Source organism: Haplochromis burtoni, unplaced genomic scaffold (genome assembly GCF_018398535.1).
Source record: "Haplochromis burtoni strain Fernald_Lab_line unplaced genomic scaffold, NCSU_Asbu1 Contig_40, whole genome shotgun sequence".
Taxonomy (NCBI): domain Eukaryota; kingdom Metazoa; phylum Chordata; class Actinopteri; order Cichliformes; family Cichlidae; genus Haplochromis; species Haplochromis burtoni.
In genome coordinates, this window is record NW_024582401.1 from 928514 (window position 1) to 944014 (window position 15501).

Consider the following 15501-nt stretch of genomic DNA (forward strand, 5'->3'; position numbering starts at 1 on the left):
ACACATTTCACAGACAATCAAATTAGAGCTGGAGTTCGATACATCACTGACAAATTGTTTATTAAACAAAAGGCTTGAATTGCAGCATAGCTGAGAGAGAGAGAGAGATTCAGGAGACAGTAGTGGAGTTAGGGGTGGGGGCGGGGGGGCCTGCGAGACTTTTATGTGAGCATGTGCGCGCCACAAATATGCCCATGTAAGGAAGGCAGGCTTTTAGCTTCCTTTTCTTCTCTCAAAAACGCACCATTTAAGTCCCTTTCCACAACAGAAGCTGCGGCGATCGTTGCGAGCCGTTCTGCGAGCGTAAACACTCGCAGTGATAAAAACAGTGAGGTCATGAGTGCGGCACGGTCCGCGGGCTCTTAACACTTTCGACGTTTGATTCCCAGTGGGGCCACCCACGTTCTTACGGCACTTTGGTTAAAAGCCTTCTCACGTGTTTTGTTAATATGTTCAGATCATTTGTTTCCTGTCGTCTCCTGTTTTTAAAAGTGAGGAAACCTTACAGGTGACGTAGACGGGTAATCTTCATCTATCGTTAATATTTAAGAAATCTTATAGTTGGGGTTAGATCAGGTGACCTTGAACCCTCGTTTAGTTATGCTGCAAAAGCCCTAGGGTGGCAGGGACTTCCCATGATGCACTGTGATTGCATTTAATCATTAGTTATTATTAATCGCTGGCTCTCTTCCACAGTGTGTCTTTTCTCCTGTCTCCGTCCACTCAGTCGCGGCTAGTCACCGTAGATTGCTCACCCTGCCCTGAGCCTGGTTCTGCTGGAGGTTTCTTCCTGTTAAAAGGGAGTTTTTCCTTCCCACTGTCTCCAAGTGCTTGCTCACAGGGAGTTGTTGGGGCATTCTCTTTTTTATTGGAGGGCAAAGACCCTACAACGGAAAGTGGCTGCTTTTAGTGATTTGGTTTTTAATTGTCGCGGGGGACAAAGCGGATGAAGATGGATGGATGGATGGTTTTTAATTGTAAAAAAATGAAGAAACAAAGTTAGTTTTCATATTCCTCTAGTTTCTGTAGACAGGATTAGGGTTAGTGTTCCACCTCAAAGTGTGAACTGTGAAATTAGAAAGTGTGAAATTAGAGACTGGACAAAGTTAATGAAGGCATTTGTGCATAAATCAGATCGTAAAACAGGAAAGTTTCTGAGAGCACTCGCGATGTAGGACCGAGTGGAGGCTTAAGGTCAGCGCATTGTTCCTCTGCATGGGGGTGATGACACCTGTCAATCAGCCAGCGCCGAAGACCTTTACAGCGTGACAAAGGCCGCTCGCAGGCCATTGAGGGAGACGCTGCCGGCTTCATGAGAAATGTCACGGATGTTGTGTTTAAAATACGAGGTTAGGTTGTGTGGAGCGCGGGCAGCGGTGTCTGCTGTCAGAGTTAGGAGTGTGTCTGTGTCACTGTCACCTCGCCGTGTCACTTCCAGCTCTCTGCTAAATGATACATCAGCTGTTATTGCTGTGCTGGGAGATTGTTATCCCACTAGTGTGTGTGTGTGCATTGCAGCAATGTGCAGATGTGTGGAGGGCTTTGCGTGTGGTCAGTAGGTGACGCAGTGTGATGCATGTCTTTAATAACAGTCCATTAGCTCCCTGCATGCGTGCGTGTGTGTGTGTGTGCCTGTGCACGAACCCTAAGTGCGTGTTTGTATCCGAGACTGTGTGAAAGCAGAATGTGCATCCTTGTGTGGAGATGTGTTGGATATGGCCGCTGATGGGCCGTGAATCAGAGCCCAGCGTGCTGTTATTTCACGTTGCGCCCACCGGGACCCACAGAGCTGCTTGTCTGTTATCCCTAACCCCAAGGTTCACTGACCCCAGCCAAATTTTTCTCCTCTCCCTCCTTTGTTTTGACTTTCTCCCTCCCTTCCCCCGGTCTTTCTACTCCCAGGCCTTTCTCACTTTCTCTTCTTACTCTCACACTTACTTCCTTGGTTCTTTTCCCCTCGCGTGCTTCAGTTTCAACCTTTTCAACTATCTTGGTAGATTGTCAGACATATATATATATATATAAGTCTGACAATCTACCAAGATAGTTTGAAGCAGTGGCCCCATAAATGATGCCAGCGCCTTAAAAGCACATGGCAGTACGTGTTGGAAGGCAAAATATCCCTCAGAAATATCTCCCCTATCCCACGCAAAACCTATTCACCGCCACATGAGCGCTGACAAAACGCGCAGAAATCCGCTGATCTTGAAGCGCTGTTCGCCCACCACAACAGCAGGCTATAACTAATCCATCTCCCACTACATGTTTTTAATGAGCCTCCATAACCGTAATCCGTATGGCGCAGTGCAGCGAGGGCCAAATCGAGCTGTTTCCATGACTTTGTGCTGTCAGCAAAATGTGACAGGGGACACGTGTGTTTTCCTGCATGTATGTGTGTGTGTGCGTGCGTGCGCGTGTTGCTCTCTCTGAGCATCTGTGTTGTCGGTGTGCCATGGCGTTTGATGATTTTCCATCTGGTAGAAGTGAGTGGGAGAACGCGCGTGTGTGTGTTTATTGTCTTAGCAGAGAATCGGCCTGTTTTACCTGCATCATCCTGTCCTTGTTGTTTCAAAAATGCATCAGGAATATTGGAAACAGAAGCTGATGGGAGTGGCAGCTGTGTGTGTGTGTGTGTGTGTGTGCTTAGGGGTAGAAGCTGCCAGGCCCTTTCACAAACCCCCACAGGGAACCACATTAGGGCCCTCCGGGGGCCAAATTAGAGGGAGCTAACCAAGTTAGAGATTGGCGGCAGCGGGGGTCTGACTGGCAGGGATGGACTGATTTCACTCCCCCCCCCCAAACTAGCACACACATACACACACCTCTCTTTGTTTTGCCAGTGATCAGCAAAAGATAAAAGCCAGTTCCTGACAATAGCAGCCTCTCTGTTGGGTAGTCTGCAGGGAGATCCTGAGAGAGAAAAAGAGCTATAATGTATTCCTGTAGGTCAGCAAGGATTAGTGTGTCTGTATCAAGGGGAAGCTATTTAAACTCATTTAGCTTTTAAAGCAGGATTTTTCCCCCCCAAGAAGATCTTATTATGGTTTTTGTTTGAGGTAATGTTATAGTTTTGCATAAATAGAGTTTATTTCCTCAGATATATCGAAATTACAGGTGCCAGTGGTTGCTTTTTATGCCATACGCTTTAAAAAGCCAAAAAAAAAATCCCAACTAATGTGACATGTGCACTCTCTCCTACAGCACTCTGTAGAAGACGTTTACTGACTTCTTTAGCCTGAAATAATTCGAAAGGTTAAATATTAGTGTTTTGGTCGCACGGTGACAATCCCAACCCCTTCCTTGAACCGAGTGAGGATCTGAAAATGAAATCCGTGCCAACAGACAACATATTTCACTGTCTTCAGCTTGCTTCTGTCTGAAACTACATTAGGAAAGGTCAGTTATGGACCAAACAAGATCTGAAAGAGCTGCACATCTGTTGGCCAGAAGGGCAAAGCAAAAAACCCCGAAACAAAACCCATATGACGGCAAAAAAGCTGCGGAAAGGTTCAGTGGGCGAAAAACATCTGGTTAAACCAGACTTGTTTTTGGAAACAAGTGAAATTGTATTTGGACTGAAAAAGGAACACCTTGGATGAAAAGAGCACCACGCTCACTTTTAGCACTGGGGTAGATACCCTGTGCAGGTTTGGGGGCCAGGATATATTACATGTACATGTTAATCTACCCAATACATGAAGTTAGCCAACATTTTTTGAAGTAAAATAACGATTTAATAGTACATACAGTACATTTAATATGTACTGTATGCATGCACTTTGTGGGGATAGGTTAATTGAAAAATCTAAATTGCCCATAAGAGTGAATGTGAGTGCGAATGGTCTGTGTGTTAGCCCTGCGACAGACTGGCGACCTGTCCAGGGCGTACCCCGCCTCTCGCCATATGACAGCTGGGATAGGCTCCAGCACCCCCTGCAACCCTGAAAATGGATAATGGAAGTGAATGGATGGATGGATGGATGAATGCATTCACACTATCTGTCCAACATATGGGATGGTATTGGAACTTTAGTAGCATTAAATTCCATCCATCCATTTACTCAAAGGCAGAAAATTCCCAACATCCCAATCTGGAATAAGGTGATAACTTCTAGTTTTCCTTAGAACCTTCTTGATAGTGCAAACCACTGCACCACTGTGTAACCCCACTAAAGGTAGTCACCACAGCAGATCCACATGCTTGATTTGGCACAGCTTTTTACACCAGGTGCAATTCATGACTCAACGCTCCCATTTATCCAGGCTTGGGACCTGGATAGTGTATCTGGGATCAGCACTAGCAGTACACTAGCTTGTGACTCCCTGAGGCTGGGTTTGTGTCTCTGCCCACTCTTGACCCAAAGATCTCACATACGTAAGGCGAATGTTGAAACCACTACTCCAAGGAGCTGCTGCTGATTGCCCTCCGGATTGTGTTTTATCTCTGTTTTTGTTTATTTTGTATACCAACTCTTTTCCTAACAGACATTAAGCATGCAGATGATCCAGATTTAGCAAGCCTCTTATATGATGGAGAGGAAAGACATGCGCCACTGAACATTTTATTAAATGGTGTGAGAGTGCAAATCTCATCCTCAACACCGCAAAGACAAAGGAAATGTCAGTTGATTTTAGGAGGAAACCATCAACCCAGCCCACTTTCATTACCAGAAAACTGATCCACACTGTGAACAAATACAAGCATCTTGGAGGTGTGCATAGACTGAAATACACTCATGGACTGACTGCCTGTGCAGCAAGGCACAGCAAAAAACATATTTTTCTGAGGAAAATGTTATCCTTCAAGGTGTATTCCAAAATACTTCACATTTTCTGTTGTGTTGTTATTGAAAATGTTTTGACTTTATATTGTTTGTTGGTTTGGAAATGCCTCTGAGGCACAGAAAATGCAATTAGAAAGACAGTAACAAGTTGTTGGGTTTGCATTGCATTACCAAGTTTAGAAAGATTTTAAAGGGACCATAAATGATATGGAGCAAGGCAATCTATCTATCTATCATACTTTAGATCTTAAACAGACCATAAACCATTGATGATATTTATGACAGGTCGAATGAAAACAGGTGAAGAAGAAAGCAGGGCATCTGCAAGACTGACATGCCTGCTGGCACAGCCTCAAGACACACCCCATGCTTCAAATCAAATCAAATCAAATCAAATCACTTTTATTGTCACATCGCATGTGCAGGCACACTGGCACAGCACATGCGAGTGAAATTCTTGTGTGCGAGCCCACAAGCAACAGAAATGTGTTACACGTCATACACGCCGCTGACCAGCACACACACTCATACATTTGGTAGCGGCGGTGGTGACATTTGTGAAATCTCTCAGTGGATGATCATAAATCTCAGTTTTATGAGCGTCTCTGCTGAACTCTGCTAACTGCTGACCGCATCGCCTTGACATTCAAGATCATGCAGCCTCAAAACACGAGGGATGGCGGGGGGCTCAAACTCCATGAGAGCGTAGCTTGATTTGCCTCACGAGGGCCGTGAAAGCCACTTACTGTTAGGGGGTCAGGCTTGTTACTGTTTATAAAAGTCTTTGTTCATTGCTGGACATTTAGCAGATGGCAGCATTTGCCCTTTTGGGATTTGGCTAAAAGTGTCACTGGTGCTAACGTTTAACCAATTTTGTGTAGCGCAGCTAAAGTAGAAAAGCAAAAAGATGAACACAAACCCCGCCTTTTTCCCCACAATACAAATATACACATTATTGTGCTGCCTCCCCCTCACCCCAACCTGTCATGGCAGATGGTTTTGCCAGAGGTTACTTCCTGTTAATAGGGTGTTTTTCCTTCCCACTTTCACCAACTGCTTGTTCATAGAGAGTTATCTGATATATGGAGTGTTCTTTGTTTTATTGTAGGATCTTTATCTTACAGTAAAGCACCTTGAGGTGCTGCTGTTGTGATTTGGTGCTGTATAATGGAGCAAGCGCAGCAATCAATACTGAAATACTCCAGGCTGGAATCCAATCAAGTCATTAGGAGTAGGTGGAGCCAGTGCCAAGTTCCTATACCTGATTTCTGGTGAAGAGACAAGCACAGCAGTGCTGTCTTGTTTTGTGAAAACTTCTAATGGAGCTGGGGTTTGTGTTCGGCTTTCTGCTTTTCTTCTTAGCTGGAAACTTCTGCTTCGCTACACAAAATTGGTTAAACGTCAGCACCAATGACACTTTTAGCCAAATCCCAAAAGAACAAGTGACAACAAGCTCGCAGCTGCCAAGATCACTGCAGACAGCCGGACGTCACTCGAGCGAGATGGAACAAAAGGATCCGGCCGGCTTTCCTGTCAGCTACCGGGTCAGGAGCCACCAGCTCAGGAAGCAAAAACCTTCCCAGCTGGAGCAGGGGGAGACCGTCCAAACTCAAGAGTTGTCACAATTGCAGGAACAAGACCCAGATCTAAACCTAGCAGTCAAGCAGAAATCAAAGGTAGTGTAAAAAAATTATTATTCTTATTATTATTTTTGGACAGCTACATAGCAATTATTGAATTCTCTGGACTATATAATCCATTCGGATGATATTCCAGGTTCCAGTGAAGTTTGAGGAGCAGGTTCCTGTGCCAGCTGACAGTGTGGTGGTGCACTGTGGCGAAGTAGAGGTCACCATCGAGGTCAAGCGAAACTTCCTAGGTAATGGCAGCCCATTATTTGTTTAAATTGATCGAATTTGCAGGGGGTTTTTTTTTATTTTTTTTTTATCCGCAGTGGCACCGGCACAGGTCCACTTAACATACCTTCTGCTCTGATGTCTAAAAAGGAAAGGCTTAGATTAGAGGCCCAAATTGGAAAATTGAATGGAACAGTGAAGATGGGATACTCACTGCTGATTACTGCAAATGGCACAGACAATGGTCTCGGTGATCAATATTACGTTTCCTCTTATTTCTTCACTCTGTGAAGGGGCATTCGGCTTGTCTGTCGGGTGCTCGAATGCTGATTTTACAGCAGTGCATTAAGAAACTTTTCTGTTTGTCCTGTGGCTGAACCTCCACTCCTCGTGAGTGTTATTGACTGGAGAAGAATAAAATGGCCTCAGGTAATGGTCTCGATTTAAGCTGCGCCTTCTCCGCTTTGTTCTTAGGAAACGGTCAGTTGATCCGTCCGAGTGATCTGACCTTAGGAGACTGCGCTGCGGTAGACACTGAGAAACTCGTCCTGGGGTTTCAAACGGAGCTGGAGGGCTGCGGCAGCACAGTGACGGTGTGTGGCGCTCCGTTTTCTCAGGCCTATTTACTATTGTGCATTTCACTTCACTCTTAACTGTTTAATACTTTCTTCAGATGACTGAAGAAGCCATCATCTACACATTTACTCTGATGTACTCTCCGACTCCGATTAGCAACACTTTCATTTTAAAGACCAACCCTGTTGAAGTGGTAATTCAGTGCCACTACAAAAGGTAACGCCTTGTGGTTTACCCCCCATGCTCGTTAGAGATTCATTCTGAATGTCTGTAAAAGGATAAATGTAATCCATGTGATGCCAGAAGCTATGAGTCTTTGAAGCTATGTGTTCAGCATTTTGCCTTCTCTCTGTTGCTGGAGGGGATGGATGGATAGGAGAGACCAAACCTAAGGCAGCTATGCCCAAGTGCCATTTTTTTTTTCTCCAAATATTCAGTTTAATTCATTTTTATTTATATAGCAGCAAATGACAACACCAAGATGCTTTATACTGTCAGGTAAAGACCATGCAGTAATGGAGAGAAAACCTCAACAATTAGGCAACCCTCTATGCGCAAGCACTTTGCTACAGTGGGAAGGAAAAACTCCCTTTTACCAGGAAGTACTAGCTTTAAGGAAGGGCAGCCATCTGTAGCAACCAGTTCGGGGTGAGGGGAAAGAGGCAGGAATTGTATTATATTCAATAAAAGTTGTACCACATGATTGAAACATAAACATATTTATCTTTTTCAACTGACATTTATGCAATCATTAGACCTTTTGTACCAAGAGGAATTCACCCTCCTTTCTCATTACTTTCACTTCCCTGAGCCTGATGGTCGTCCAAATTTCCTAGAGTATACAAATCTAGCTGTTAGCACAGGTTGTACAGAGTTACCTCCAGGGCTTATGAATCTGTAGCACCCTGTCAGTATTACCATCTATAGGTGTCAGGATGCATGATGTCTCACACCAGTAACGGAGAACTGTAGCTTAAACTGGTTTAAAGTTCATCCTACTGTATATAGTACTAAAAATGCCCCTAAACTCGCCTTGGTGAGCCATGCACAAACCCCTTTTTATAGGTATGTTTACCTGCAGATGTTTAACGCCTATCTTTCTGTCCGTGGCGTGAATATTCTTCATCCTTGATGGGGCTCTCTCGAGTGAAACGCCCCTCCTTCCTGTAATTGTCTTCACAGGAGGCATTACGTAAACAGCGATGCCTTGAGACCCACCTCGAAGCCGTTTGCGTCCCTCATGCAAGTGGAACAGCGGCTGCACTTCTCCCTGCATCTCATGACAGGTGAGGGCAGGTCAGAAATGACAAACTTGGAGCTTATGTTCTGAGGGGAAGAGAAACTTTTGATGTGCACCAGCCGGTCTGGCTAATTTCCCCGGCGACAGGCGTAATTGCAATCACTCGAGGCCTCGCGGTCTTCGTCGCGACTGTTAAAGATGCTAAACACCGGCTTGATAAACAGGAGTGAAACTTTTGCATGGTGATGAGCTGAAATTACATGCCTCGTAGTTCGCAGCTGACCCGACGGGGTCACTCGCACAATGGAGTGATCAATATACTGCTGATTGTGTGTTTTCTAATTAATTCTAAGCTATGCGCTGCAGACAGGCACCGCACCACACTGGTGTTCATCATCGTCATCATATGAGCAGAACCGTACTCCAGCTCTACTTACTTACTATAAACCTGTCTGGACTGGATGCAGTTATAAAGGAAATTATGAAAGTTTTAAACTAGTTTTTAAAGGCACAGACCTCATTTGTGTTTCCTACTCAGGTTAATGATTCATTTATTGTCCTCTTTAAAGTATTTTTCTCTTACTGTTCCAGTACCGATATCCTACTGTCTGCTGAAACAGTGCCACACTCTCTCCCACGGGCATCATTTTAGTTTCATCTAATCGGATTGATGGCCCCAGCATTACACTCATACTTTTTTCCTCTGTATTTGATTAGAGGACTGGCAGTCGCAGAGGCCTTCCAGCGTTTATTTCCTGAATGACGTGATGCACATTGAGGCGGCAATCCTCAGGGGTAACCACGTACCTCTGAGGGTCTACGTGGACAGCTGCGTGGCCACTGCGAACCCAGATCCATACTCACAACCCAGATACAGCCTCATTAACAACCACGGGTGAGAAGCTGTGGATCGTCTGTGGAATACTGTACCTTAAAGTGACACTAAATACATCACTGCCTGTCTTTGTTTCAAAGAGTCCGCTAGACATAATAATCAAGACTTACTGTTAGGGTTACAGTTGTGTAACAAATGGTGCATATAATCAGCAGATTTATGCATGTAAAACTCACACCTGTTCTTTTTTTCCAAACATGAGATGTTTAACTGACACTAAGCTGACGGGATCCAAGTCTTACTTCATGCCGAGGAGCCATGAGGATAAACTCCACTTCCAGCTGAAGGCCTTCAGGTTCCACCAAGATGACAGGAAGACTGTAAGTAGTATAAAGATGTTTATGCAGTTTTGAAACTACTGATCACGTATCCTGAAGCTACTATAGAGAAGTGCGATTTGCAGCACCTGAGGTGTTAGTTTAACCACTTTACTTTTTTCTTCTTGCCTTCTGTTAGTTTTTATATATAGCAAGCCGACACCTAATATGTGTGTTTTGAAAGTGTTGTTTCAAGGCTACAGTATCCTCAGAAGCTTTGTGTGGAAATGGAGGAAATGAATGCCCTTTGTGGTAACCATTGATAACCATTTTATAGGTTTAGGATCCCTGCCATAAATATGAGCCAGTATCAACTCCAGAAAACCTTTTCTTGTGTGCCTTTTACGTCAGTGTTGGATCGTAACATTACATTAAGTTTGATCAGTTTGCCATTTAGAAACCGTTACCTCCCAAATGCAGCAAGCCACTTTGAATCCATAAGAGCCTAAAAACTTTGCTATTGATGTGCTAATGCGAAACGGGCTAACGTTGTTTGTGAAAACACCGGGCTGTGGAGGACAAAGAGTGCCAAAATTAAAAGGTTATAAAGAAATTATTCGTTATGAAATGCGCCACAGTGACATCCAAAGGAATTGGAGGAAAGCTTATATGAATTATGTTTCGTATTTATTTGTATTTGCTTTAATTTTATGAATTTTAAATCAAGTTTTCATTTTATTTTCCTGTCTCTTCCTTTTTGTATCTTTAGAATTTTCCATTTATATTTAAATAATTACAGTTTTATTTTGTTAGACAGGAAATGCAATAGGAAGTAATTATAATTATATTATATTTAATTGTTTTGAAGGTTTATTTCAGAATTCTCGTTTCCTACATTTCTTCCTTCTACATTTCTCATGTGCTTCTGTATACACGGGCTCTTCTGGGGGAACGATGAGGTATTCCCAAGTAATTCTAGAGATAATCTGTCCAGCAGGTCCTGGGTCTGCCACGGGGCCTGATCCCAGGGTTACAAACTTAAAACGCCTCATCTGGGTAGTTTCCAGATGCCTGAACTTTTTTTGAACTAGCCCTAATCTCCTCCTGAATGACAAAACTCATCAAATGTCTAAAGGAGAGACCTGACCACCTTTTTAGAACAAGTTTATTTCTGCAATTTGTATCCATAGTCTCCTCCTTTTGGTTACTACCCAGATCCCGTTATCATAAGTGAAGGTAGGAATGTACAGTGGCTTGCAAAAGTATTCGGCCCCCTTGAACTTTTCCACATTTTGTCACATTACAGCCACAAACATGAATCAATTTTATTGGAATTCCACGTGAAAGACCAACACAAAGTGGTGCACACGTGAGAAGTGGAACGAAAATCATACATGATTCCAAACATTTTTTACAAATAAATAACTGCAAAGTGGGGTGTGCGTAATTATTCAGCCCCCTGAGTCAATACTTTGTAGAACCACCTTTTGCTGCAATTCACAGCTGCCAGTCTTTTAGGGTCTGTCTCTACCAGCTTTGCACATCTACAGACTGAAATCCTTGCCCATTCTTCTTTGCAAAACAGCTCCAGCTCAGTCAGATTAGATGGACAGCGTTTGTGAACAGCAGTTTTCAGATCTTGCCACAGATTCTCGATTGGATTTAGATCTGGACTTTGACTGGGCCATTCTAACACATGGATATGTTTTGTTTTAAACCATCCATTGTTGCCCTGGCTTTATGTTTAGGGTCGTTGTCCTGCTGGAAGGTGAACCTCCGCCCCAGTCTCAAGTCTTTTGCAGACTCCAAGAGGTTTTCTTCCAAGATTGCCCTGTATTTGGCTCCATCCATCTTCCCATCAACTCTGACCAGCTTCCTGTCCCTGCTGAAGAGAAGCACCCCCAGAGCATGATGCTGCCACCACCATATTTGACAGTGGGGATGGTGTGTTCAGAGTGATGTGCAGTGTTAGTTTTCCGCCACACATAGCGTTTTGCATTTTGGCCAAAAAGTTCCATTTTGGTCTCATCTGACCAGAGCACCTTCTTCCACATGTTTGCTGTGTCCCCCACATGGCTTGTGGCAAACTGCAAATGGGACTTCTTATGGTTTTCTGTTAACAATGGCTTTCTTCTTGCCACTCTTCCATAAAGGCCAACTTTGTGCAGTGCACGACTAATAGTTGTCCTATGGACAGATTCCCCCACCTGAGCTGTAGATCTCTGCAGCTCGTCCAGAGTCACCATGGGCCTCTTGGCTGCATTTCTGATCAGCGCTCTCCTTGTTCGGCCTGTGAGTTTAGGTGGACGGCCTTGTCTTGGTAGGTTTACAGTTGTGCCATACTCCTTCCATTTCTGAATGTGGCTTAACAGTGCTCCGTGGGATGTTCAAGGCTTGGGAAATCTTTTTGTAGCCTAAGCCTGCTTTAAATTTCTCAATAACTTTATCCCTGACTTCATGGTGTTGTTGCTCCCAATATTCTCTTAGACAACCTCTGAGGCCGTCACAGAGCAGCTGTATTTGTACTGACATTAGATTACACACAGGTGCACTCTGTTTAGTCATTAGCACTCATCAGGCAACGTCTATGTGCAACTGACTGCACTCAGACCAAAGGGGGCTGAATAATTACGCACACCCCACTTTGCAGTTATTTATTTGTAAAAAATGTTTGGAATCATGTATGATTTTCGTTCCACTTCTCACGTGTGCACCACTTTGTGTTGGTCTTTCACGTGGAATTCCAATAAAATTGATTCATGTTTGTGGCTGTAATGTGACAAAATGTGGAAAAGTTCAAGGGGGCCGAATGCTTTTGCAAGCTACTGTATATTGCCCACGAGTACTGAAGTAAATAAATCACTAAATTGTGTGATTAAAGGGGTTTTTGTTTAATTTCTTGGTCCATTTAATGGCATATCTGTTTTGAGTCAAATAGTTTTTTAAAATTATGGCAGTTTTGGCTCTCCATACCTGTCAGGATTACTGATGCAGTTTGTCATATTTTGCACAGCAATAGCACATCCATTCTGAACACTAAAACATTTCCATGTCGTTTAACTTTCTCATAGCTCTACATCACATGTCAGCTGAAAGCAACGCCAGTCTCTGCACCCGTCGACTCGGAGCACAAGGCCTGCTCATTCCTGTCTGAAGCTAAGAGGTCAGTTTACACAAAGATTGCTCTACTGTACAGGTGTTTGCCTTCAGATTCGTTGCCATGGCTCTAATGCTAATGCAAAGCTTTGCTGCGCTTCCTCCTAACAATGCATTTTCGGCTCTGGACAGATGGGTGGCATCAGGTGGAGACAATAAGGTGTGTAGCTGCTGTGAGACCAGCTGCGGCACGCAGAGATGGAAAAGAAGCCTTGCAGCAAATGATGGTACAGTTTGCAGAAGCGATGCTACATGACAACCTGGGACAGGTCCTGAACATGTGATGCCGGCCCAGTGGGGGGGAAATTATGCTATTCTAACCACTTTCATTATGAAAAGCATTTGCATATGCAGAATCTGTTGATTTAATTTTTGCAAACATTATTTTAAAAAGGTGTTTTTTGTTAAGGGGCTGTGACTAGCTGATACGAGTCTGTCTAAAATGCCATAAAAGTAGCAAACATACATATTTTAGAAGTACTTTTTTGTATTTAGTTTAAATGCATTCATTTGGAGTATAATGCAATCAGCCACAAACCTACACAAGCAGAGGTTCCACCCGTGTTTAGACGAGCTTGCTTGCACTCATTTGGCACACATGCCATTTATGTGGTGGATTGATTTTGAGTTAATCCCTTTAATTGTCCAACCAATCAGTCGTGTCGGGAATGGTTTACTCAGCTGGCTAAATGCACTAAGAAGATTGTTGTTTCCCTTCCAGCCCATATTGGATTTGCTTATTTTTATGCAGCTCTGCGGTGGGAGGGGACGGCTGCTCTTGGCCCCATCCTGCTGGAGGAGAGCGTTCTGGAAGAGGGGTCGACTGAGCCGCTTGAGCTTCCTCCAGAACCAGTTTCTCTGCAGCAGACACAAGAAGTCACTCGAGCTGGTTAGACACCCACAAAACAACTCAAGGGGTTTTAAAAAAACACTCTGACTTGACTTTGTTCCCACTCCCTTGAGTTTTCTCTCAACTGCTAATAGAAGTGGTAATATTTGTCTTCTGTGTCCTCATCCTCCCTTTTTCAGCCTTGTTTTCAGCAGTAGCCCTGCTGTGTGGAGTCTGGATGGCGCTTGCTGTGGTGTTAGTTTTCACCAGCACTGTGATTTGCAGCAGCCCTCGCAAACCCACTGGATACTCTGTTTGCACCTGATTTAAGAAAATAAAGCATTCATACCCATGCCTCGAGCTTTGTTTTCCTCCCTTTGAGTATAGATCAAGGACCAGAGGTCTATTTAACCAAAGTTCATTATGCAATGGATATAAATTCCAAATTCGAACATGGGGGGGGGGGTTATCAAGGTTCTCCACAGCTGAACTTTTTCTGCTTTCACTTCTGCTTGGTGGCATCCACAGTGATGCTTGCATGCTTAGGTACTCTTGTGGTTAAGGGGCTGTGCTGGAGTGGCCAGCCTTGCGAGAAAATGACTTGGCCATAAAATGTGACTGTTAACACAACATGTTTTATATTACTCTATCAATCAGTATCCTTTAATACCAGGCAGGGTCTTACATTGAGCCTGCTTCAAGGTGTGAACACATTACTGTATGTGATTCAGAGTTTTCATATGGCGCAGGGCGGGTGTGGCCACTGCCCGACCTTTATTGTAAATCCAATATGATTTTGAACAAACTAGAATGTAAAAGCGCGCCAAAGGAAAAGTACTCGAGGTATAAAATGAGCCTGGGTGCAGACTCTTTTTGCTAAATTCATGCATGGATGATTTGGTTGGTTCATTCCCCCCCCAGCTTGTCCAGCCGCTGCCCTGTTCTCTGGGAGCTAATTTAATACACGCCATTACTACCAAGCTGCCATGCAATTCGCTTGAGCTGCTTGAGATTTTTCAGTCTTTGTAATAATCCACATCTAAAACAAAGAGAACTCCGGAGGGGGAAAAAATGGTAAAAGTAGTTGCACTGACAACACACTGCGAGGTAAAATAAAAAGTACCATTCCAGGAACAATAGTCATATTTTTAGACTCGGGCCATTTTCATGTTTTTTGTTTTGTGTGTGTGTGTGTCCCCTTTAATTCACCCCCCTCCAGCTTTCTGCCAGTGGTGGAGTATTCATGAAATGGGGCTCATCATGAACTGTTGCTCACAAGCCCGGGAAGACGAATAGACATAATTAAAAAGCCCATAAAGGCGAGAGCAGGGGCTTTTATTACAGTAATATGTGAAGGCCTTGGTTTAATGGGGTGTTTGTTCCTATGTGCAGGGCTGACGGCTGTGCTAGTTTACTGCCAGAGCGATGCTGACCGCCCCCACCCTCCCCATCTCCAGCACACCAGAGGCTAATAAAAAGCCATACCTAACGATGCACCAGCAGGACGCATGACAGCGACAAGCATGCACACTCTGAGGCACAGTGATGGACACTAACACGCTAGACACGAACCTCTTTCTGCAAAAAGCTAGAGAACAAAGAGGCGAGAACAGGAAACCAGTGGCCACATGTTCCAACAGAATGGCTTACTTTTGCAGTCTGAGGACGCACAATTGGCTTTGCATTCACTGGTAAACATATTTGCCTTTTTCGTAATGGAAATAGCAACTAATACTTTTGCCCATTTGGAGGGAATGTGAAAAGTGAGATTGACATTTTCTTAGCAGCTCGCATCCAGAAGACACATTAGCTTTATTTTAATATTCACTCTACTTTTTAGTCTCTGCCAGCGTGAGAGAAAAATACTCTTCTTTAAGTCATAAATGCTGATTGCATTCTGTTGTTTAG

The 15501-nt window shown here is 43.9% G+C and overlaps 1 protein-coding gene across 2 annotated transcripts; it reads left to right on the top strand.

The window, feature by feature from the left end:
- Positions 1-6024: 6024 nt before the first annotated feature.
- LOC102302001 (zona pellucida sperm-binding protein 3) lies at positions 6025-13948 on the top strand. 2 transcript variants are annotated; one of them, XM_014332925.2, is made up of 11 exons: positions 6025-6460; positions 6561-6663; positions 7115-7233; positions 7314-7432; positions 8399-8502; positions 9174-9351; positions 9554-9671; positions 12680-12771; positions 12897-12991; positions 13486-13653; positions 13794-13948. In XM_014332925.2, exons 1-11 carry the CDS (start codon positions 6104-6106, stop codon positions 13916-13918), a joined length of 1578 nt encoding a protein of 525 aa, XP_014188411.1. In that variant the 5' UTR covers positions 6025-6103; the 3' UTR covers positions 13919-13948. The 2 variants fall into 2 exon arrangements, with proteins under 2 accessions (XP_014188411.1, XP_005920091.1); XM_005920029.3 differs by having other exon boundaries at positions 13516-13653.
- The last annotated feature ends 1553 nt before the right edge of the window (positions 13949-15501 follow it).